This window comes from Pristiophorus japonicus, chromosome 16 (genome assembly GCF_044704955.1).
Source record: "Pristiophorus japonicus isolate sPriJap1 chromosome 16, sPriJap1.hap1, whole genome shotgun sequence".
Lineage (NCBI taxonomy): Eukaryota > Metazoa > Chordata > Chondrichthyes > Pristiophoridae > Pristiophorus > Pristiophorus japonicus.
The window spans coordinates 29,217,715-29,243,332 of NC_091992.1; the positions used below are offsets into that span (position 1 = coordinate 29,217,715).

The 25,618-nt window shown below is 41.0% G+C and overlaps 1 protein-coding gene across 1 annotated transcript in view; it reads right to left on the reverse strand.

Annotated features, from left to right (window-relative positions):
• The window catches only part of prpf8 (pre-mRNA processing factor 8), a 52,113-nt gene that overhangs the window by 16,531 nt on the left and 9,964 nt on the right, over positions 1-25,618 (reverse strand). Inside the window, exons 4-22 of the mRNA XM_070857156.1 lie at positions 24,438-24,602; positions 21,824-22,042; positions 19,911-20,123; positions 17,016-17,141; positions 15,798-15,903; positions 15,368-15,678; positions 14,065-14,254; positions 11,914-12,033; positions 10,902-11,036; positions 10,191-10,320; positions 9,790-9,986; positions 8,945-9,151; positions 8,061-8,224; positions 7,772-7,898; positions 7,411-7,603; positions 6,548-6,735; positions 5,078-5,316; positions 1,260-1,406; positions 952-1,162 (exon numbers count right to left, since the gene is read on the reverse strand). Coding sequence (XP_070713257.1) covers positions 952-1,162; positions 1,260-1,406; positions 5,078-5,316; positions 6,548-6,735; positions 7,411-7,603; positions 7,772-7,898; positions 8,061-8,224; positions 8,945-9,151; positions 9,790-9,986; positions 10,191-10,320; positions 10,902-11,036; positions 11,914-12,033; positions 14,065-14,254; positions 15,368-15,678; positions 15,798-15,903; positions 17,016-17,141; positions 19,911-20,123; positions 21,824-22,042; positions 24,438-24,602 — 3,388 coding nt within the window. The remainder of the gene's footprint in view (positions 1-951; positions 1,163-1,259; positions 1,407-5,077; positions 5,317-6,547; positions 6,736-7,410; positions 7,604-7,771; positions 7,899-8,060; positions 8,225-8,944; positions 9,152-9,789; positions 9,987-10,190; positions 10,321-10,901; positions 11,037-11,913; positions 12,034-14,064; positions 14,255-15,367; positions 15,679-15,797; positions 15,904-17,015; positions 17,142-19,910; positions 20,124-21,823; positions 22,043-24,437; positions 24,603-25,618) is intronic.

Below are 25,618 nucleotides of genomic sequence, written 5' to 3' on the forward strand. Positions count from 1 at the left end.
TGAAAATTAAATTTTTGAAAACTAAATTTAAACATTTTTTAGGGGGCCAAAATTTACCTAGACAAACTATTTTTTTAATTTAAACCCTTACACTGGTGAACGGCCTAACTCCTGTTTTTACCAGATGTAAGGGTTTCATGAGCATTCACTGGGCAGTAGTTCAGCAAATGTCCATTTCTTGTGGATTGGTATGATGTGTCAGGCTGAAACTTGACAGATCGCACGTTCCAGGTTTTCGGGCATGCGGAAACCCGGAACTTGTGTGGCACTTACGATCGCGTACGCTGTGTATATGCGGTCATAGGCCCCGGAAAATCGGGGCCAATATTGCATCTTCTGAATCCTCAGGACACACCTATCCATTTCACATCCAATAGATTACTTTTGAAGTGCAGTCATTGTTGTTTTGTAGGCCAATGCAACAGCCAAATTGTGCACAGCAAGATCCCACAAACAGCACTGAATTAGTAACAGTTGCTCTGTTTTTAGTGATGTGGTTTGAGCGAAAAATATTAGCCAGGGCATTGGGGAAGAACCCCCCGCTCTTCTGAGACGAGAGTTCTACCAGTGATTAAAAGTAGACACTTCTTTCTTTGAAATACAAATAGTATTCAGGCAAGTCAAACTAGGTTTTTAAAAATATTCTAAACTACAATGGAATAATATTTCTGTAAATTGCTACTTATGTTTATTTATATTAGATTCCATGGTGTGCAACAATACACTATGCACATTTCAGTAATTAACTGCCACATATTCCAAATTGCTTTCATATTATCTGACTGTTCCATCACATGTTCTTGATTATCGTAAATTTTCCACCACATTTGACACTGAAGCTATGTTGACAAGATAATAGATCGGGTAGCAGATACTTCCAATTAAACACAGTATGACTAAAATTATTAGAACAATGGTTATTGCAGTGTTTATAGTCACAATGTATTATACCTCATTTTGTAAGTTCCAGACACCATCTTTGTGAGTGAATTCCTCATAGCTTGTACGACATTTGGGAAGGATGCGGCACTCAAAGCCAGACATGTTGAATAGCAGGTTGGGATTGTCTTTGCTGTATACAGATACAAAGCTGTTCTCCCACTGAATAGTGGTAACAGACCTAGGCAGCCGATTCTTAATGTCCCAAAACACTGCTCGACCACTACAAGAAAAGGTGTGATATATAAGCAATTAAAAAACACTAGCATGAACAAACAATCCTTCAGACTGTACCGAACACTTTTGAACAGGACACTTACAGATTGACATCATGCTTCATAAGCCTCATTCGTGCATCTCTTGGCCAACACTTCTTGTTATTGTATCCTACAATGTTCTCATTGTTTGGATCAGGATGTTCTGTCAAATAGCGCTGAATCAGGTCTCTGGCTTCATCAGCTGTAAACCTGTACAAAGATTTTAACACATGCATTTGAAGAAACATATACTCTTATCAAAGGGGTTGATATTAAAACTACAAAAATAAATGCATTAAAAAAATCATTTAAACAGCAATATTCCTAGATAAAAATAATGCTCAAAAATTATTTGGCAATTATGAGCAATGTCATAAGCTTGCACGACTAAGTTTGAAATAAATTGTCATTATTGTAACTAAGAGATGCTGCATTTTACTGCACGGTGTAGAAAGTCAAATCACTATTTTGGCTATTTCAACTAATTAGAAACATAAACATAGAAAATAGGTGCAGGAGCAGGCCATTCGGCCCTTCTAGCCTGCACCGCCATTCAATGAGTTCATGGCTGAACATGCAACTTCAGTACCCCATTCCTGCTTTCTCACCATACCTCTAGATCCCCTTAGTAGTAAGGACTACATCTAACTCCTTTTTGAATATATTTAGTGAATTGGCCTCAACAACTTTCTGTGGTAGAGAATTCCACATGTTCACCACTCTCTGGGTGAAGAAGTTCCTCCTCATCTCGGTCCTAAATGGCTTATCCCTTATCCTTAGACTGTGACCCCTGGTTCTGGACTTCCCCAACATTGGGAACATTCTTCCTGCATCTAACCTGTCCAAACCCATCAGAATTTTAAACGTTTCTATGAGGTCCCCTCTCATTCTTCTGAACTCCAGTGAATACAAGCCCAGTTGATCCAGTCTTTCTTGATATGTCAGTCCCGCCAACCTGAGAATCAGTCTGGTGAACCTTCGCTGCACTCCCTCAATAGCAAGAATGTCCTTCCTCAGGTTAGGAGACCAAAACTGTACACAATACTCCAGCAGGTGTGGCCTCACCAATGCCCTGTACAACTGTAGCAACACCTCCCTGCCCCTGTACTCAAATACCCTCGCTATGAAGGCCAACATGCCATTTGCTTTCTTAACCGCCTGCTGTACCTGCATGCCAACCTTCAATGACTGATGTACCATGACACCCAGGTCTCGTTGCACCTTCCCTTTTCCTAATCTGTCACCATTCAGATAATAGTCTGTCTCTCTGTTTTTACCACCAAAGTGGATAACCTCACATTTATCCACATTATACTTCATCTGCCATGCATTTGCCCACTCACCTAACCTATCCAAGTCGCTCTGCAGCCTCATAGCATCCTCCTCGCAGCTCACACTGCCACCTAACTTAGTGTCATCCGCAAATTTGGAGATACTACATTTAATCTCCTCGTCTAAATCATTAATGTACAGTGTAAACAGCTGGGGCCCCAGCACAGAACCTTGCGGTACCCCACCAGTCACCGCTTGCCATTCTGAAAAATACCCATTTACTCCTACTCTTTGCTTCCTGTCTGACAACCAGTTCTTAATCCATGTCAGCACACTACCCCCAATCCCATGTGCTTTAACTTTGCACATTAATCTCTTGTGTGAGACCTTGTCGAAAGCCTTCTGAAAGTCCAAATATACCACATCAATTGGTTCTCCCTTGTCCACTCTACTGGAAACATCCTCAAAAAATTCCAGAAGATTTGTCAAGCATGATTTCCCTTTCACAAATCCATGCTGACTTGGACCTATCATGTCACCTCTTTCTAAATGCGCTGCTATGACATCTTTAATAATTGATTCCATCATCTTACCCACTACTGAAGTCAGGCTGACCGGTCTATAAATCCCTGTTTTCTCTCTCCCTCCTTTTTTAAAAAGTGGGGTTACATTGGCTACCCTCCACTCGATAGGAACTGATCCAGAGTCAATGGAATGTTGGAAAATGACTGTCAATGCATCCGCTATTTCCAAGGCCATCTCCTTAAGTACTCTGGGATGCAGTCCATCAGGCCCTGGGGATTTATCGGCCTTCAATCCCATTAATTTTCCCAACACAATTTCCCGACTAATAAGGATTTCCCTCAGTTCCCCCTCCTTACTAGACCCTCTGACCCCTCTTATATCCGGAAGGTTGTTTGTGTCCTCCTTAGTGAATACCGAACCAAAGTACTTGTTTAATTGGTCCGCCATTTCTTTGTTCCCCGTTATGACTTCCCCTGATTCTGACTGCAGAGGACCTACGTTTGTTTTTACTAACCTTTTTCTCTTTACATATCTATAGAAACTTTTGCAATCCGTCTTAATGTTCCCTGCAAGCTTCTTCTCGTACTCCATTTTCCCTGCCCAAATCAAACCCTTTGTCCTCCTCTGCTGAGTTCTAAATTTCTCCCAGTCTCCGGGTTTACTGGCCAATTTGTATGCCACTTCCTTGGCTTTAATACTATCCCTGATTTCCCTTGATAGCCACGGTTGAGCCACCTTCCCTTTTTTATTTTTACGACAGACAGGAATGTACAATTGTTGTAGTTCATCCATGCGGTCTCTAAATGTCTGCCATTGCCCATCAATCCCTTAAGTATCATTCGCCAATCAATCCTAGCCAATTCACGCCTCATACCTTCAAAGTTACTCTTCTTTAAGTTCTGGACCATGGTCTCTGAATTAACTGTTTCATTCTCCATCCTAATGCAGAATTCCACTCTTCCCCAAGGGGCCTCGCACAACAGGATTGCTAATTAATCCTCTCTCATTACACAACACCCAGTCTAAGATGGCCCCCCCCGAGTTGGTTCCTCGACATATTGGTCTAGAAAACCATCCCTTATGCACTCCAGGAAATCTTCCTCCACTGTATTGCTTCCAGTTTGGTTAGCCCAATCTATGTGCATATTAAAGTCACCCATTATAACTGCTGCACCCTTATTGCATGCACCCCTAATTTCCTGTTTGATGCCCTCCCCAACATCACGACTACTGTTTGGAGGTCTGTACACAACTCCCACTAACGTTTTTTGCCCTTTGGTGTTCTGCAGCTCTACCCATATAGATTCCACATCATCCAAGCTAATGTCCATTCTAACTATTGCATTAATCTCCTCTTTAACCAGCAATGCTACCCCACCTCCTTTTCCTTTTATTCTATCCTTCCTGAATGTTTAATACCCATGGATGTTGAGTTCCCAGCCCTGATAATCCTGGAGCCACGTCTCTGTAATCCCAATCACATCATATCTATTAACATCTATTTGCACAGTTAATTCATCCACCTTATTACGGATGCTCCTTGCATTAAGACACAAAGCCTTCAGGCTTGTTTTTTTTAACACCCTTTGTCCTTTTAGAATTTTGCTGTACAGTGGCCCTTTTTGTTTTTTGTCTTGGGTTTCTCTGCCCTCCACTTTTCCTCATCTCCTTTCTGTCTTTTGTTTTTGTCTCCTTTTTGTTTCCCTCTGTCTCCCTGCCATATTAGTTTAACTCCTCCCCAACAGCACTAGCAAACACTCCCCCGAGGACATTGGTTCCGGTCCTGCCCAGGTGCAGACCGTCCGGTTTGTACTGGTCCCACCTCCCCCAGAACCGGTTCCAATGCCCCAGGAATTTGAATCCCTCCCTGCTGCACCACTGTTCAAGCCACGTATTCATCTGCGCTATCCTGCGATTCTTACTCTGACTAGCACGTGGCACTGGTAGCAATCCTGAGATTACTACTTTTGAGGTCCTACTTTTGTTGTTGTTGTTGGATGAATGCAATTTTATCGATCATTTGTTAAAAAAGGGACAAGCCACTTAGAATGGAGTCTCACAGGTTTAACAAAATATTTTCTTACCTGAAGAAAATGTGAATACGCTCAATGTATCTGCAGAAAAGCCTGACAGGATGAGCAACCTCTGTGGCAACGTCCTGGTAACTCAGAAAATCATTTGGCATTTGTGGTGGGCCAGCCATTTCACTAGCTCTGTGGAGACCCAATACCAGCAGATCCAGTACCAGCCCGTAATACTGGACAATGAAAGAGGCAAACTGGAGCCCTCGGATAATGCCGTAGGAATTGGTGTGGTTCATGTCCTTTTATATAAAAAAAAGAAAAAAAACCAATAAAGTCTGTTCTAAATAATAGTGCTCTAAAATATTGAAGATACAAACAATAAAAAAAGGACTTATACCATTAATAATGCACTCAAGTTCACAAGACACTGGATCCAACAGTAAACGCGACAAGCCGTCGAATACTTGAACAGACCTATCACATGCCCCAATAAACATCATGCTGCTGCAATTTCTACAACAGCTGCACTAACTGAACTGAAGCCTTGATAAGTTGTAACATACCAGGATGAGATCATTACAAATCTACTTTGGCTGCAATCAAAACAGCAGGAACCAGCTGGTAAGTTTATATCTACATTACAGCCCTTACAGCCATCAGGTTTTAGAAACGGTACATAATTACATCAAAAAAAGTATTCCACATAATGAGGCCGAAATTGGTGAAAGCCAAAGGCCGCCCAAAGGACCGCAGAGCTACCTGACGGTACTGTGGGCAGGAGTTTCGGCAAAAAGTCCTTTGAAAGGGCACCCGACAGCAAAAGAGGGACTTACGCCATCAATCTGGGCGGCAGCGGGAGCTCTCATACTCGGCGGCAAAGGCGCTTGCCGCCCAAATGCCGCTGAGGATGGAGTTGGGCCCAAGGAGGGTTGAACAGCTGGAAATAAAGATCATCAAAAAAAAACATCGATACATCTTCAGGGGACCCCATCCAGGTAAGTCGCTGTAAAGAAATGTAAAAAAAAATGTTTACTAACCTTTTCTTGAAGGTCATCATACCTACCGCCGGAGATAGACCAGCCTCCTCGCAGCAGTCCTTCCCCGTTCTGGCGCTGACTCCTGCCCGGACCAATCTGGCATCTCGGCGGGCGGAAGGTCACTTGCGCCACTTGGCCGTCCGCTTATGTCAGCGGGCGATTTCCGGTGGTTCTCCCCTCCCACCCGTTCCGAACCAAATGGAAACTCGCACAGGGTGGAACCCGAGGAGGAATGTCGGTGGCCGTGGGCGGAAAGGCCATCAATTTCGGCCCCAAAGTCTTTCAGCATTCTTCTATTTTTAACTTCTTTAATAACAAAATACTTGACACATGCAAGGTTTTAAAAAAAACTATTCTGTTGTATCTAAATGTTTTAAAAATCATCCTTTACTTATGCAATTTTAACAGTGAATATCAGCTTACACTCAGTACTGTGGTGAAACTACCCATCTTACAAGCAAAGGATAACCACCACACTGGAAATTATGCATACCTTGTAATTGATAACAACGTTGTTCTTGGCTGTCATGTAATCAGCAATGTTGTGATCCACAATCAGACGCAGCAATCTGTTCAGCAAAGTCAGATCAATTTTCTCATACATCTTCTCAAATCGAGACTCTAACATGACATTGCATTCACCATCAGCTGTCTCCCACACATCCTGAAGATTGTTGATGCCTATGTTAAGAAACCATTATTTAATGATAAATCCGAGTGTTAACCAAATCTTAACAAAGTTCTACTAGGAATATATATATTTTTAAAATATATCAAAACATTTAGTTTAATGGAAATAAGTTCATTTTCCCCAATGGAAACATGCAATTTAGCAGGGACATGATCGTACATGGTTGCCCTGCACTACTCCATAGAATGGGTCCAGCATAAAATTAAATACATAGCTACAAGAATATACAAGATGTCTCTTCCTCACTGGAAGCAGACTTTTCACACTTTAAGGTTTAACAATGTAAACAGTAATGAGCATTTTGGATAGCGAGTGGAAACTGAAAATCCAAATAAACATTTTGACTATTGCATTTATTTTTGTTAACAGGTAATTTCATCTAAAATTCAAAACACTACTCACTAACTAAAATTACAGGCCGTCTATTTCTACCCAAGTTAAAATGGCAGTATGAAACAGATGTTTGCATAAAATCTTCCACTATAATGTGTTCCAAGAAATTACAAAAATATCCTTATCTAGTACCAGATAATTTGCCACAACCTTTTTCATTTACAAGTTGAAATATATTTTTGTTCTGCTATTTGTGCATTAAAGGAAATTAAACTAATGTTTAAAGGATGAACGGCAAATGGCAACATTTTAAAAGATAACTATGAACATACCCTGGCACCACTTATATACGAGTGATGGAGGAGGTTCCGTATCAGCTGGCTTAATCCATGGGGGGAATAACCGCCGCTTGTCAGCTTCATACCACAAGTACTGATCAAGGTAAGCATCAGTGATCTTCTCTAATGGTTCAACATCATAAACCGGCACCAGGTGGCTGTACAGATCCATAAACTCAATGCCAACCTGTCAGCGAAGAAAAGTTTGAAAAACAAAATCATTCTAAGATGGAGTGTGCTAACGAAGATTACTTCTATTATAATCACAACTTTAATGTGCAGTTCCAAGGTGAAGGTATGCATATATTTACAACTAGGCAAATCCAATTTTGAATTTATGATTACTTTTACAAACCTCTTTGAAAGCTCTCTGTGTGAGCAAGTGACGTTTGATCCTTGATAAAGCCTCATGAGGGTTATCATAAGCCTGTTCAATTAGACCCAGTTCTTCCCTCTGTGACTGGTTTAACCTTGATTTCACGCTGAAATTAAAGTGCACAATATCAAAGAAAAATTTTAATTTCTTTTAAACCGTTTTAATTTCAACATATGCTGTCAGGTATAAATAAAGCTAAGTCAAGTCTCACATTAATGGTGAAAGATCTGTTCAATTTGCTGTTTCAATCACAAAAATATGCCTTTACCTGTAAGCTTCTTTGAGTCTCTCTAGAGCCAGGATCAGAAGCTTTGTATCGTGCTTGTAGGAAAGAGGGGGGAAAGGAATTGGAGAGAAACGTCTGCTCTCCAGCCAATGCACAGTGGTGGTGTAGATGGCAACAGCTTCTTCAGCAGTGATGTAGGGGCCATCCTATTCAGCACAAACAGATTTGAATATTTTCAAATAATTAGACAAGGCTTGCAGACAGCTCTGAACTGAGAGAAAATGTAAAATATATAAACAAAAATCTCACCACGATTAGATCATTTAAATAAAATTACAAGTACTTTATTACTAACGGAAGGCAACTGAAACTCTTGGAGCATCCTCACATTTTGATGCAATTATTTAAAACACCAGTACTATAGAAAACTCAGGCAACACCATCACTTTTCAGTGCAGGCAGCATTTTCTTTTCCCACAGCAGTAGATGTAACCGTGTTCACTCGATCAATTATATTTCGTATTAATCGATAAGAGGACTGTGATTAGCTATCCGTATAGCGTACTAGAGATTTTCAGCAAAACTTCCAAGGCTATACAGGTTGAACCTCTTAGCCTGTGCCGGTTAAGGGATTTTGCTGGACGAGAGGAGGTCATGTTAAATTGAATGGTACAGGTACTGAGCAAGGGTATACTGGGGGCTGGCTGGCTTGGGGCTGGGAGTGAGGCAGAGAGATCGTGGGGGGGCGGAGGGGTGGTGGTGGATCGCGGGGTCAGACCAGCGATTGCGGGAGTCGGCAGCGAGGAAGGACTTCAATTTGTTCATGTCGGAGTGGCTGGGAATGGTGCCGGACGAGGGGTGGTGCCGGATAAGGGAGGTTCAACCGGTACCATATTTTTCAAGAATGTACAAGCTGTAGAACGCACCTTCAGGTAGTTGTGCTGTCTTTCCTGTTCAGCCTTCAAGTACAATCTGGTTAAGCGACCCAAGTTCTTCTTGCACACAGTTTTATCAACCGTTGCACCACGACGAATACGCTCTCTGTTGTAATGAGCAGTATTTGTCCACCAGTCAGCTTTGGCTTTCACGTACCGAAGGATCATGTTCTCAATTGGAGTTGGCAGACCTGGAACCTATTATAATAGTATCAGTCTCAGGAGGTCCTGTTATTTTCTTTTCTTTTACATTTAAACTTCAGAATTACTAAATTAATATGTACAAAAGCAAGTGTGCACATTCCATTAAAACTAAGCTAATGTTAAAATTAAATCCTGAACAAAAAAAAATAATTACACATGCCCATCCCTGTAGTTCCACTAATAACGAAAAAGAACTGGAAGCTGAACTGGGTACCAAAAATGTCATGTTTAAACACAAAGGTCATAAATAAAGACTTAATAGCCCTAAAATTATAGGGTTTTTTTGAAGGTGGGGGGTGGGGGACGGGTGGGAAAGAGAAGTATCGGACTCCACATTCGACTTTGGTGGACGTAGACACAGCATAGAGGATTCAAAGACTTCCATAACTCAAGGAGAATTGGGGAAAGGGGAGACTTAGATGATTTAAAAGTACATCTGACAGCCAGGATTCTGTGCTTGCTTGGCAATGATGCTATTCATAGAACACCTCAAAAGCAAACAAGATATTCAGTTTCTTATTTTAAAAGTGTTGTTGAATATACAGAAGTGCTAGTGTCTGAGAAAATATTCTCGAACAACATATTCTTGTTCACAAAGTGCTCCTTCATTGGCTCATCATTCAAGGACATACCTTCCAAGGAATATTCGCCTTCCAGCATCTCCAAGCCTCACTCAGATGCTGCAAGATTGTCCTGGCCTTGTTTTGTTTTATTCCTTCAGGCATCATATCTAGGATATCGTGCATGACAGCAGCTCGTAACTCCAGATCAAAGTGAGACTCCACACGCTGTTTAGTTACAGTCTTAGCTACGCCCTTGGAATGGCGACCTGACCAGGGTAGGCGGGGATGGGTTCAGAGAAGTGGGAGAGAGAATAGGTAATTTCAGTAAACTGAGAACGGAGAAGCTTTACAAATATCTTTTAGAGACATCAAGAGGGAAGGAGGTAAAATAAGTTAAAGCGTTCAACAAGGATTTCTCTTCAAAGTGTTTGTATGAAAGATACATTTTTAAGGACACAAACGTTATTAACCTTCAAACTGTCTGGCAAGCAAGTTTCCTAACCACCTCTCCAACAGAGGAGTTATACCCCTCATGAAGAAAAGCCACACTCTCCAGCCAGCAGCCCAGAATCCACAGCCGGGTCCTTTGCCTACCGGCCCCTGTAAAATTAAAAGACAAGAGATGCAATTATTAGCAAATTATATACGGCTTAAAAGCACATATCAAACATACACATTGCACTGAATGTTGATTAAAAAAAAAAAATAGCCCAGGTTAAAAAAAAAACAAAAGGAGTCTTGGCAGTACAGCATACTGCCCTAATGTGCACTGAAAGAGAGTTGTATATGACATTCCACATATGTTGAACTCTCAATCATAGCCTGGAAGGTAGCAAACATTTTTTTCCTCAGATGGAGATGAAAGAAAAAACAAGGGACACGTTAATCTTTCACCAGAAGGTCGAAAATAGCAGAAGCTGATGCATGAAAACAGATAATCTACACTCAAGTTACTAAATGGTACTTTTTTTGATGGATGGGGGTGGGGTGAAACAAGGACAATTTTCAAAATCATTTAAAAAGATGTTCTGTCAAAACATCACAAAACCAACAGTAACATTACAAGAATAAATGCAAATCAGATTAACCCAATGAAAGGCACTGTTAAAATTTGTATTGGTATCATGACATATGCATTTGTAAATGGCTGCTTAAACAGTTACATAAAACACTATGCTTACCGTATTAAATCTGTAATAGATAAGGTGCTTCAGATCTTTACACATTCGGATCTGTCTCATCAGCTTGTACTTGTACCTGTACATTCCTGTCAATTGTCCGACATGAGCAAAGATATACTGCAACCCATCTGACAACTGAAGAGCAGAATACAAATTGGGTTTAATTTCATAAATGTAGTGTCTAGCTAACGTTTTATTTCAAACTGAGCAAAAAGCAGCGATTCATTTTTATAATCTAAGTAACATTTTGGGGTCCATTTACACTCCACAAGTTTGGCGTTGGTGCACAACTACACTAAACTTGCATAGTGTAAATTGGTACTAAGGTTCAAAGGTGACTCCGAAACAAAGTGGAGGGATGCCCTCCTCCAGAGAGTCTCACTCCGCTTCACTCCAGTGTCACAATCCGGACTCAGGCTTCAGTTGCAATATAACTGCTGCAGCGGTATAAAGCAAAACTATTTTGCACCGATTCTAGTTGTAGTCTAAATGGACCCGCTGAATGGTAAGCTTGACCCACATATGTATTCCCATCCAATACACTAAATAAGGGCCAAATATAACTTGTATAACATTTAAACTACATTTGTAGCTTTAATGCATTCAAGTGATCACATGCCCAAGCAACGGGTCATTAAATAGTCTGTTTCATGATTACCAAAGAACGCAGTTACACAACAACAGCTTGTATTTATATAGCCTTGTAGCACATTAACATTGATTCTTTAAACGTAAATAAGGGTCAATAGTTCTATTTATTTCATCGCATCTTTTGTAATGCTTTTTGTCAAGCCCAATTGTTAAATTGTCATTTATAGATTACTTTTTAAAAAAGGACAATTTAACAATTTCAAGATAACACCAAAAAGATAAAGCGGATAGCATCAGTATTGTTTCAAAATTAAAAGTTTCTGTTGCAAAATCCTGGGGACAAAGAATGGTCTGTTTGCACACACAATGTACTTAAAATAGTTTCTGCATTTCCAAAAGTTTAATTTTTAAACTGTTGTACCTGGAAGGCATCCACATTCCCCAACCTGTACTGTACATGACTGTCAACGACAAGCTTCGTCAAACGTAGCACCTCACGACACAAATGGAATGCATTGCCAAATCTAGACTTTTTACGTTCCTGTAAAAATAAACACATTGGTAATTTTTCACACTATCTACTTTCACACCACCAGTTTAAATTAATCACCATCATTTTTATTCGAAAGTAAACAAAGAATTTGGATTTATATAGCATATTTTACACCCTCTTGGCTTCACAGCCAATGCGACATCTACATACTGCAGCAAATTTGTGCACAGCAAAGCTAAATGGCCAGATAATCTGCTTCTGGTTGAGGGATGAATGTTGGTCAGGACATTGGGAGAACTCTCTGGTTTTTCGGGATCTTTAACATCCAGCTGATCATACAGACGTGGCTTTGGTTTAACGTCACATTGTGAAAGATGGCACTCCTTCGGGACAGCACCAAAGAGTATGCATTCAAGTCACTGGGATGGGGCTTGTTCCCATGGCGTTCTGATTCCAAGCACTGCCGCTAAGCCAAGGCTGACATTTATCGATTCAAACACAATCTAGATGGATAATTTAACTCAGAACGTTAAATAATAACAACCAGCACTTTGGAATGCAATTAAGACTATAATCTATTATTGGGATTCTGTTGGTTGTTACAAATCACAAATTTCAAAGTTACTTTAACCATTCTATTAAGATTATATCCCCTGCACATGAATTCCAATTTAGGCAAATTACAGTAAAGGCAAATATTGTTCTCATAATTTGCCAATAATCTTTTTTCCCCCCCCATAGAGCCATCTTAACATAAGAAATAGGAGCAGGAGTAGGCCATACGACCCCTCGAGCCTGCTCCACAATTTTATACGATCTTGTCTGATCCGATCATGGACTCAGGTCCACTTCCCCATCTGCTCCCCATAACCCCTTATTCCCTTACCGTTTAAGAAACTGTCCATCTCTGTCTTAAATTTATTCAATATCCCAGCTTCCACAGCTCTCTGAGGCAGTGAATTCCACAGATTTACTCTGAGAAAATAAATTTCTCCTCATCTCAGTTTTAAATGGGCAGCCCCTTATTCTAAGATTATGCCCCCTAGTTCTAGTCTCCCCCATCAGTGGAAACATTCTGCATCCACTTTGTCAAGCCCCCTCATAATCTTATACGTTTCGATAAGATCCCCTCTCAATCTTCTGAATTCCAATGAGTAGAGGCCCAACCTACTCAACCTTTCCTGATAGATCAACCCCTCATCTCTGGAATCAACCTAGTGAACCTTCTCTGAACTGCCTCCAAAGCAGGTATATCCTTTCGTAAATAGGGAAACCAAAACTGCATGCAGTATTCCAGGTGTGGCCTCACCAATACCCTGTATAATTGTAGCAAGACTTCTTTGTTTTTATACTCCATCCCCTATGCAATAAAGGCCAAGATTCCATTGGCCTTCCTGATCACTTGCTGTACATCCATACTACCCTTTTGTGTTTCATGCACAAGTATCTCCAGGTCCTGCTGTACTGCAGCACTTTGCAATCTTTCTCCATTTAAATAAAAACTTGCTCTTTGAATTTTTTCTGCCAAGTGCATGACCTCACACTTTCCAACATTATACTCCATCTGCCAAATTTTTGCCTACTCAATTAGCCTGTCTACGTTCTTTTGCAGATTTTTTGTGTCCTCATCACACATTGCTTTTCCTCCTATCTTCGTTATCGTCAGCAAACTTGGCTACGTTACACTCGGTCCGTTCTTCCAAGTCGTTAATATAGATTGTAAATAGTTGGGGTCCCTATGCAACTAAAGTCTCTATGCAAATTGTTGTGGTTTCAAGAGCATCAAAGTACAAACACCCAGCAACATGGCAGTTTAACCAGATTGTTTCAATAGAAAAAAAATTAAAAGTTAAAAACAGTTGTTAAGTCTCCAAGGTCAAAGGATATCAAAACCTAAAATAACTGTCCAAAGCAGTAATTCTGAAAGAGCTTTAATACTCAGTAACTGAAATCTGAAAAGAATACAATTGCCAAATGTCGCATGTGGTTTTCCAGGTCTCTTCCAAATTAGAACTGCACTTCAGGTTGCAGAGGTACTTTACATTGAAAAACAGTACTAGTGACTGTGATCATTTTTACCTTAGTAGTGAGGGTTTTCACAGGCTTCAGGTTGAAGTTGTAGTCCAGATGCAGATAATTCAGATTCTTACGGTGGATTAACAAATTCAGCATGTTGTAACCTTGGCGACACACCTGTAGTCCTACCTCTACCCAGTCTAGTTTGGTTGACTGGAAAAACTTTGTTGATTTGAACGAACGGAATAAGTACCTGATGTAGGAAAAGTAAAACAAAAGCATTCAACACCTTTTCCTCCCCAATTAAAAGCCTATTACCCTTTACAAGAGGACAGCCCAGCTCAAGGATATTTCTCTGCACAGCATCAAAATTACTTTTGAGTCAATGTCAGAAGATTCCCTTTTCCCAGACAACTAAGCCACGATGGACAAACTCACTTACAGGATTTTACTGTCTATTAATACTGGGAATCCTACTCAGTTCTGAGTGTGATACTATTATACATTAGAATAAAATTATTTTAAAATGGGTTTGAATACCAAGAGACACTCGTTGCTCATTGCAAAATCAGTTTTGAGTAAGATCCACAATAAAGGACATGATGAGACAATGAGTTAAGAACATTGTCCCTCAAATCAAATCATTTTGATGGATGAAAGTATCTCTCTGCTGATTGTAAAGGTCCAACATAAACAAGTTGGAACAGGTTTTGTGAAGATCCAGCAGCGCAAACTGAATTTAAAAAAAAAATTAGCCAGTATAGGATGTTCTTCAGCAGAGCATACAGGCCACAAACTACAAGTGTTAATATCATGCAAAGGAGTGCTTGCTGGATGGTCAAAACAGAAAAAAATCATTCTATTCTCCAGCATCAACATCTCGCACCTTGATATCTATAAAACAAAATTCATAATTCCCCCCATCTATTTTGTATAGGAGCCATTCATCACTTTTATCTATGAAGGACAGTGAATGCTATTCAGTGATCAGGAGTAGAAAAGTTATGATGAGATAAATCAGTGCTGTTTCTTTTGTCAATCTAACACCATCAAGCAGCCAAGCACTGATCTTCAAATAGCAGCACACATGTTCAAGTGCCAGGCAATCCAAGAAAAAGAAGCCTTCGTTATCTGTTGAAGAGACTGATGGTCTTGCACTTGTCTCTTGGTCTCTCTCTCTCTTCTCTGTACATGTGCAGGAGTTTCCTCTAACTTTATTCTCTGCATTAGTGATTCTCAAAAGTAACAAAGCTGACAACTTACTAGTCATTGACACAAAGTTAGATTTGAGAGGTCTAGAATGCTTAATTTTTCATTGTATTGGTTTACATTCCTTGAACGCAACATTACAGAACATTCAACCCACCTTTTCTTTTGTGCTTTGGGTGGTCTGTGTTTAAGTGCATTCAGTACATAGTACTTCAGGAGTTTCTGGTAAGAAACCCTAACTTTGACTGGTTGCCCTGCTGGACAGTGCTCACGGTACCAGTTCTTAACTAAAGGAATGTCAAGCGCTCTCCTGGTTTTGCCAGACCTCAAGTTAAATGGTCTCGGTGCCCAAAGCAATGCAATTCCATTGGCAGTATGATCAGAATACAAAGGAGAATCTTTTAGGAATGGTTCCATACAATCAGGAAGTTCAAACTCTTCATCATCATCGGGTAATGGTTCCTGGCTCTGAAATGAAATGCAAATACACATTATAATCTTCTGTTCACTGTATTTCTGCAACTAAACTGAATAAAAAGTAGAAATTCATTGCAATAGCAAAGCTACTGCATTGTAGAGTTAATTACCTTAACAGAATGTCTGTGTGAGATCGGGTTAATCAACGGATCAAAGTAGAATGCTGGCAAATCTGGATCTTCAGTTTTAATGAAGACAACATTAGGTGTGTGGTACCTAAAATCCAAATACAAAGTTAAATGAAGGCTAATGTATAAGCAACCACCAAATTATGCAGCTTCTTTTTCCAGAATGTACTTTAAACTTTTTTTGTCAATTTTCTTCCCTTATTCTCTCTTAAAGCTTAGTTCTGTTGGGGAACAGACCACTGGAAGTTGGGTGCCCTCCAGTACTCCACCCAAAGAACTATTCTTTATGTGCGAGTCAAGATGGTGAGTATTGGGAGGCTAGTTCATCACACCAAGTCCAACTGTATCATCGCCCAACATTCATGCACATCCACTTTCCAGCAAAGGTCACTAGATAGCAATCAGGAAAAGGGACACGACTTATTTTCCCCTTCCTAGCCCCAGGGATACTAAAGCCAATTGCATACCCCAAGCTCCCATCATAACCAGATCAGCTTATTCAGCACAGACCTAGAAGCAAACATGGAATCTTCTGTTCCATACAGCTCAGATGTATGCTTACTGAGCCACTGGGGATTTTGAAATAAAAATTTATTTCATGGGCAGTTAATTTTCTACTACCTGAATCTATATGTGCCTGTATAACTTTATTTTAAGGCAAGACAGTTTCAATGGAGGCCTCTCAAAGCTGCCTCAAACAGTCCTGTCAGGAGAAAGAATCAGTTACATGTACAAACCTAGCACTCTGACAGCACTTCAGTGCACTATTATTCCACAGGAAAAAAAAGCAAAGTTACAGATTTGCTACAAATAACAAAACTCAAGAGAGGCTGAATGGATTATGTGGCATCATGAGGTGGCGCAGAGGATCTTTTGGTTTGTATAGAAGTAAATAATTATAACACAAGGGTTAAAAAAAACTGCCTGTCTTGTGTGTTCTTCTGGTATGGTTGAGAATAATCACTCATAATGTCAGCACAGTCACCATGGACCAATCGGCAACACCAGAGACTACAATATTACAATGAAATATTATAAGAGACAGAAAAAACTTTTAACATAGATGGATGTTTCAAAGGGATTCTAATTTCCTGTCCTGCTAACTAAAAAACGTACACAATTTATTAGGAAATTCAAATGCTAATGGTGCACATTCTAAGTCTCGGACAGACATAAAATGGCTTACACTTGTCTACTTACCAGGTGAGATGAACATGATGGGGTAGGTTATTGTACAGGTATGGGAATGCTATTTTGTATTCTGTTCTGATTGGTTGTCGAATGATGATCTTATTGATGTCATTGAATTCATTCCAGTCTTCATCCCTAACAGAGGCAAACCAAATGATTAAAGCTGCAATATTTCAGTTCTTTATCAACTGGAGACAGGTTGCATATCATGAAGTTTAAAAAATATTGATTTCCTACTAACATTATTTAAAAATAATACACAAGCCCAGATGGTCTCAAACAAACATGCAACTCAAAATATTGAATTTTCTCACTTGTTTTTATTGGGTTATAAGCCAACCACCGGGTGTTGCAGGGATCATCCTGCCCTTGGATTGCTCCTACCACATCCTCCCAACCCACAGCCAGGTGCAACAGCCTCTGCGTAGCACACGTCGGATCAGAAATCGAATTGGCTGGGACATGACTACATCTATAGCTTCTTCATGACACACTGTCCTTATGTACAAAGCTTAGATTTTTCCGGTTTACTATTGCTAGCTAACAATTACAAGTACTGTCAAAGTAGTGTAAAACCAGCTCATTTCCATGCTGTAATTGTAATGCTTACATGTGCAAAACCTCATGGAGGTGGCTGCTGTACACTGCACCATCAAACCATAAAACAGTCAAAAAGCATTTGATAAGGTACCACCTTATGAAAGTTACAGCAAAGGTAATGAATAGCACTGGGAATTAAAGGGAAAGTGACCACATGGATAGATAAGCCAAGAAGATCAGCCATGATCTTATTGAATGGCCGAGCAGGCTTGAGGGGCCGAATGGCCTACTCCTGCTCCTATAATTGGAGGGAAGAAAGCAAAAGGCTAAAAAAATATATATTTCATTGTAATAATCTGGTGAGTGATGTTCCATAAGGATCTATCTTATTTACTGTATACAAATAAATGATCTGGGCAAGAATTGAAGGACGATAAATGTGAGGTAATACATTTCAGAACTATCAACTGGGAAATGAAATGCAGATTCAATGGTAAGATTTTACAAAGTGGAAAGGGACAGAGGAATTTTGCTTGTGTAGACACACAAGTGATCAAAGCAACATATATAACATCTTTAACATAGTAAAACATCCCAAGGCACTTCACAGGAGTGTTATGAGACAAAAATTTGACACTGAGTTACATAAGAAGAAATTACGGCAGATGACCAAAAGCCTGGTCAAAGAGATAGGCTTTAAGGAGCTTCTTAAAGGAGGAAAGAGAGGTAGAGAGGTTTAAGGAGGGAGTTCCAGAGTTTGGGGCCGAGACAGCTGACGACACGACTAAGATTTCTAAATCTCTGGCATGAAATTGACAGTGAGACGATTCTTTTAAAATAATTCGAACAGTTTATTAAAAACACACACACATCTAACAGAATTTGAGGAGTGCAGATATCTCAGTGGGGGGGTGGGGGGGTTTGTGAGGCTGAAGGAGATTACAGAGACAGGGAGAGGCGAGGTCATGGAGGGATTTGTAAGCAAGGTTGAGAATTTTGAAATCGAGGCGCTGCTCAACTGGGAGCCAATGCAGGTCAGCAAGCATAGGGGTGATGGGTAAACGCGACTTAGTGCAAGTTAGGACATGGGCAACCAAGTTTTGGATGACCTCAAGTTTACGTTGGGTAGAATGTAAAGCAGGCATCACAAGTAGATAAAGCCATTAAAGAAAGAAATTGGAATCCTTGACTTAGTATCTTAGAGACACAAGAGGTAATGTTGAACTTGTGCAGGACCTTAGTTAGGCTGCAGTTGGAAGTACAAGTTGAGTGCCCAAAATCCGGAGTTCCGGAACGATCCGTGGCAGGGTCGGCCGGAATCCGGACCAGACGACCCTGCCGATCTCGCCGCTGTCCGACCTCGCGGCCTCACCTCGCCACCCTTACCTCAGGGGCCTCACCTCGCCGGCCCGCCCAAACACCTCCTCGGCAGTGCCCCGCTCGACGATGACATCCTTGGTGGGGCCCGCTAACCTCCTCGGCGGGGCCCGCCCGAACCACCTCCACGGCGGCGGGGCCCACCCGAAACACCCCCATGGCGGGGCCAGCGACCCGAACAGCTCCTCGGAGAGCAACCCCCCCCACTTTCTATTGTTCTGAATTCCGGAAATACCCGAACTTGGGCTCGGGTGTTTCTGGATTTCAGACATCAGAAACACATTCCGAAGTCCGGAAAAACACGAAAACCAGCTCGGCCTCTGCCCCGAGGTTGCTGGATTCGGGACGCTCAACTGTACTGTACAGTTTTGGACACCCTGTTATAGGAATGATATAAAAGCAATAAAGAAGGTGCAGAATGAAAAGGTATAGACTGATCAAGATATTGCCAAGAATGGCAGATGATTGATATGAAGGGAGACTAAAGAAGTTTGGACATTTTCAGTGGAGTGGAGAAAGTTATGGGCTGATCTGACTGAGGGCGGGATTATGAAGCTGATGACAACATATATAGATCGTGTCTACTGGTCAGTAAAACTGTAACGAGACAGTAAATAGTTAAAAAAAAAGTTTACGTGTAGATTAGAAAAACTGTCTTTACACAGAGGGTAGTTAGAATATACATTTCTGTGTCACAATCTGTTATTGAAGTAGAGTGCATAAATTATTTTGAAACAAAATTAGACATCTGAATAAACAGTTAGAGGGCATGGGAAATGTGCAGGAAAGTGGGATTGAACTAGATGGTTCACATGGAGGAAAGCACCAGTGTAGACTTGATGGGCTGAATGTCCCTGATCGTTGCTGAAGCATTCAATGCCTATCGTTAGTTAAAGTCCAAGCTAATATTAATTTTTAAAAAAACAAGGACTAGCAACCAAATTCATTGCTCACTTAATACAAGATTTAAAAGAAAAAAGTCCTTACTGAAGATTCACATCCCGAACCAGAGGCTCAAACTTTGGTCCACCCGGAATCGCCATGTTGAGAGCTTTGGAAGTAAAAAATGCTTTGAGATCAAACAGATAGAAGTAGTTGTCATCGACTAAATCAGTTAGCAACTGATTAGCCAGGCGATAAAGAGTGGACATCATTGGTAAAGTAAACTGCCAGCGGCGATAAGTAGATCCATTTACATACCTAAATTGGAACAAAATAATTCTCAATTCAAACACTTTAAAAAGAGAAATTTACAACATAATATCATAGTGAATCATAAGTGGACAGCGACATAAGCACATTGATTCTCAGGTAGCTGAACAGGTTAACTTAATTATGATCTGTGTGCACAAACCTCTAGTGTTGACAGGCGATTCGACCAAGGAGACATCACCACCAAGCCTAACCTTGACCTCACCTAAAGTGCCTATTTTCCAGCAGTCACCAAATAATGAAGTAGGACCACAGCTGAATAATTGTACCAACATTTTCCCTATTTGTTTTACTTTGACAGGCTACACACAGAATAGTGCTTGACCACGCTGTGTTATAATAAGATGAGATTCGTTACATCTATACACGTCAGTTATTTCCACAATTTCAGCCTATGGGCATATTTCTGTACTTGCAACAAGCCTATTAAATTGATTTAAAACTGCAAGCATCAATTTGGTTTACTACACTGGATGTTAAAGTAATAATGCTCGACAAACCTCATCAAGTGTTATTACATCAAGTCACCAATTACTAAAAATAAAAGGCCATGGTTTAATGTTCAATCAAGGATTACTAGGGCAGAAAGAGCCCCCGACTATAGTACAGGTTGGACCTCTGTGGTCCGGCACCCTCGGGACCGGACCGGTGCCGAAACAAGAGAATTTTCCGAACCACAGGTGGTCACGCCTAGCCTAGGCTTACCGGTATCTGTTGACAGCGCCCAGGTTCCTGTGTGCATGCGTGTGCGCGTGCTGGCAGCCTGTGGGCAGATCCCTCAGCACCCGCGCACACACTCACTGACTGACAGCCGCTCCAGCCAATCGCCGCACACACTCACGGAATGACTGACAGCCACTCCCAGCCAATCGCCACATGCACACCGCAGCAGCAACCGAGCCCACTTTCTGAAACACCATTTAAAGTTACAGACCCACGGCACAGACCCACAGCACAGCCCCCGGCCAGCGCCTTGCACTCAGATTGCACAGATAACACAGTGCAACACTCACTGAGATGGCACAGATAACTTCAGACTGCAAAACTCAGAGATTGCATTTCAAACTCACAAGCAGCAAAACTCAGGCCTCACTCTCTCCGTGTAGAAATCTCCCAGCCACACTTATTAATTAATGTGCTGGTTTGATGCTCTTTTCTTTTTTTATAAACCCTCCTCTCCCTCAGGCCCAAGTAATGCCGAACCACGGATGTTTCCGGACCAGAGAGGTCCGACCTGTACTTATTTCTCATATCAAGGCAATTATCTCCAATTAAAAGCATAAAACAATCTGTATGTACATAGTAAGTTTAGAATACTGAAGAAATTGTTCAAATTTTCAAAATAGTATTTTCTGTGGGGAATCTTGGGATAGAATTTTTAATTTCACTTGTGAATTGACCAAAGGGCACTTCTGGAAAAATGGAAAGAAAAAGACACAAACTCCGTTTACCTTCTAGTTATGAACCAGTTAGTCACAATGATGCCACAGGTAATTGTTCATTCACTACAAGTGAAATTATTTCTATTAATCGAGGTATACATAACTGGCAGCAGAGTTTTAATCTGCACTGTTCTACAAATGAGCTGAAATGTACGTGTTAAATCAGACGATTGCTTCCATTTCACTTTACTACTTTGCTCGGCCTTCAATCTTTCCCCACATCAATGCACAGTCCAATAGCCTTACTTTGGGTTGTCTTTCAATGGTTGATGGTCATATAACCACTCAGCAACTGGTCCATCTTCTTCTGAATCAAGTTCCATCTGTATTGCTTCGAGTGGCTCCACATCAAGAATATTATCTGCATAATCCAGTGGAGGCTCTTCATCATCGAAAGGAGGAAACCGCATCCTTTTGAAGTGTCGTCTATCACGCTTTTCACGTCTCATCATAATCCACATGGTTCTAACAAGGAATGGTTCATTCGATTATTGCATTTCATTAACAAAATGTCCTCAATGACAAATGCAGCTCCTCATCATATGGCAATGGAGCAACATTTATTCACCAAGATATAAAAATGTTCATTCAGGAAATATGTTTCACAAGTTAACTTCGAACTATAAATTCACTACCAGTACCATCGAAAATAATTATTTTAACAAAAAAAATCAACGCTAATCATTTTTGAAAGATGAATACATGAACTGGAAAGGCTATGAATGCTAATCATCAAGAGCCTATACTTAGGACTAGAATTAAATCAAGTCACTTGGGAACAATTTTCTTTTGTTGAGAACAGATATTGCTCAACTTCAATTGAAATCATTTTAATGCCCAACAGGCCTAAATAAAGCACATCAAAATGGAGTTGAACATTAAGATGGGAAATTCAGGGCACTGGAAAGCTTTAAAAGGGCCAAATGATTTTCTCCTCCTTGATTGTATATATGCATGGATAAACTGCAGGGACCGTTTACTTTGAAAATGCCTGCAATTTAAACATTTTTGACCTCCTGTAACCATGAATGTAAAAAAAAATCCTCCACATATACTTTTCTACAACTCCATTTCTGTTCACTGCTCCTGCTCGCTTGGTTGAACCCAAATTTGTCGATCTAGGTCTTCTCAGCCATATGGCAAAATAGCAAAATCAGAATTAAATCAGAATCCCACCCTATTTGAATTTGAGAGAGGCTAGCCATAACCAATATTGATATTTGGCAAGAAGGGAAAATACAAAAATGTTACTGCAACAGGATCTTGGAAGATAGTTGAACAATTACACAAATCCAGGAGGGCCGGGTTTGAAATCAGCAAGTCTTAGTCACATCTTCAATGCAATAATAACATGCATCTGTATTAAGGACTAATTTCTTGTCAAGAATCGAGTATCATTAATTATGGTAAAATAACAGCCACATCACTGATCCTTCTTAAGCTGTCTAATTTGATTCTGTGATAATTATGGGCAGAAGAATAACAACTTTAACATAGTGAAAGATCGCAAGGTGTTTCACAGGAGTATTATGAGATAAAAATTCAAATCCGAGCCACGTAAGTAGCAATTAGCACAGGTAGCCAGAGAGGTAGGTTTTAAGGAGTGTCTTCAAGGAGGAAAGAGAGGAAGAGAGACGGAGAGGTTTAGGCAGGGAGTTCCAGAGCCTGGGACCTAGGCAACAGAAGGCACGGCCACCGATGGTTGAGCGATTAGGAGCGCAGATATCTCGGGGGGTTGTGGGGCTGGAGGAGATTACAGAGCTAGGGAGGGGCGAGGCCATGGAGGGATTTGAAAATGAGGAGGAGAATTTTGAAATCGAGTCATTGCTTAACCGGAAGCCAATGTACTTCAGCGAGCACAGTTGAGCAGGACTTGGTGCGAGTTAGAACACGGGCAGTCAAGTTCTGGATCACCTCTAGTTTACGTAGGGTAGAATGTGGGAGGCCAGCAAAGAGCGTGTTGGAGTAGTTAAGTCTAGAGGTAACAAAGGCATGAATGAGTGCTTCAGCAGCGGATGAGCTGAGGCAAGGGCGGAGATGGGCGATGTTACGGAGCTGGAAATAGGCAGTCTTTAGTTATGCTGCGGATATGTGGTCCCAAGCTCATTTCAGGGTCAAATATGACACCAAGATTGCGAACAGTCTGGTTCAGCCTCAGACAGAAGTTGGGGAGAGGGATGGAGTCAGTGGTTATGGAAAGGAGTTTGTGGCAGAGACCAAAAACAATGGCTTCGGTCTTCCCAATATTCAGTTGGGAGAAAATTTCTGCTCAGCCAGAACTTGATGTCGGTCAAGAAGTCTGACAATTTAGAGACCGTGGAGGGGTCGAGAGAAGTGGTAGTGAGGTAGAGGTGGGTGTCATCAGCAAACATGTGGAAGCTGACATTGCATTTTCGTATGATGTTGCCAAGGGGCAATTTGGAGATGAGAAATAGGAGGGGGCCAAGGATAGATCTTTGGGGGACACCAGAAGTAACGATGAGGGGGTGGGAAGAGAAGCCATTGCAGGTGATTCTCTGGCTAAGATTAGATAGATAAGAATGGAACCAGGCAAGCGCAGTCCCACCCAGCTGGACGACGGTGGAGAGGCGTTGGAGAAGGTTAGAGTGGTCAACCGTGTCAAAGGCTGCAGACAAATCAAGAAGGACGAGGAGGGATAGCTTGCCTTTGTCAGTCACAAAAGATGTAATTTGTGACTTTGACGAGAGCCGTTTCGGCACTGTGGCTGGTGCAGAAACCGGATTGGAGGGATTCAAACATGGAATTACGGGAAAGATGATCACCGATACAAAAATACTTCAGAAATAAATGCTTATACACTTTCGTTAAAAGGTCCTGAAAAATCCAACACTTTACTTACCCCCACTGAGATATGTAAACGGGTTCAATAACCCATGGGATCTCATTAACAAATGAGATTGCTCCTGTGATGTGGTACAAAACTGAAACATCCCTGATCTGCTCCCATGGCATAGGCATGTTCTCCAGTAGTTTCAGAACAGCATGTGGCATGTACTTCAAAGCACTGGGGAGAGGGGAAAAAGACAGTTGATAATGTATCAGCCACAGCCAAACAGCCTCACTGCTGTGACAAGATTAAATGATTTATGTTAACATTAAATACTTTTACATTGTAAATTAGAAAAAATTCAATTTTAATTTAAAGGATAAACAATTAGCTTAATATTTTAGATGAGTGTCATATTTTAGTATAATTGGCCAACATATACTGATTTTTTTTTTAAACTGGAAGAAAAGAAATGACAATTTGCAGTTTGAAAGGTGGTCAATTTGAAGCTATGAAATAAACTTTCAAAATGACTTTACAAAATTTGTAGTGGGAACGGTAGCATAGTGGTAACATCACTGGACCAGTAATCCAGAGGCCTGGACTAATGATCCAGAAACATGAGTTCATGGCAGATGGGGAATTTAAATTCAGTTAATTAATTAAATAAATCTGGAATAAAAAGCTAGTGTCAGTAATGGTGACCATGAAACTACCGGATTGTCGTTTAGGGAAGGAAATCTGCCGTCCTTACCCGGTCTGGCCTATATGTGATTTCAGACCCACAGCAATGTGGTTGACTCTTAACTGCCCTCTGAAATGGCCTAGTAACATCATCATCATCATAGGCAGTCCCTCAAAATCGAGGAAGACGTGCTTCCAGTCTAAAAGTGAGTTCTCAGGTAACTGTACAGTCCAATACGGGAATTACAGTCTGTCACTGGTGAGACAGACAGTCATTGAAGGAAAGCAAGATCGACTGGGCTGGCTTGCCGCACGCTCCTTCCGCTGCCTGTGCTTGCTTTCTGCATGCTCTCGGCGACGAGACTTGGGGTGCTCAGCGCCTTTCTGGATGTTCTTTGGCCAGGAATTCCCAGGTGTCGGTGGGGATGTTGCATTTTATCAAGGAGGCTTTGAGGGTCTCCTTGAAACGTTTCCTCTGCCCACCTGGGGCTTGCTTGCCGTTACGAGTAGAGCGCTTGCTTTGGGAGTCTTGTGTCAGGCATGCGAACAATGTGGCCCGCCCAACAGAG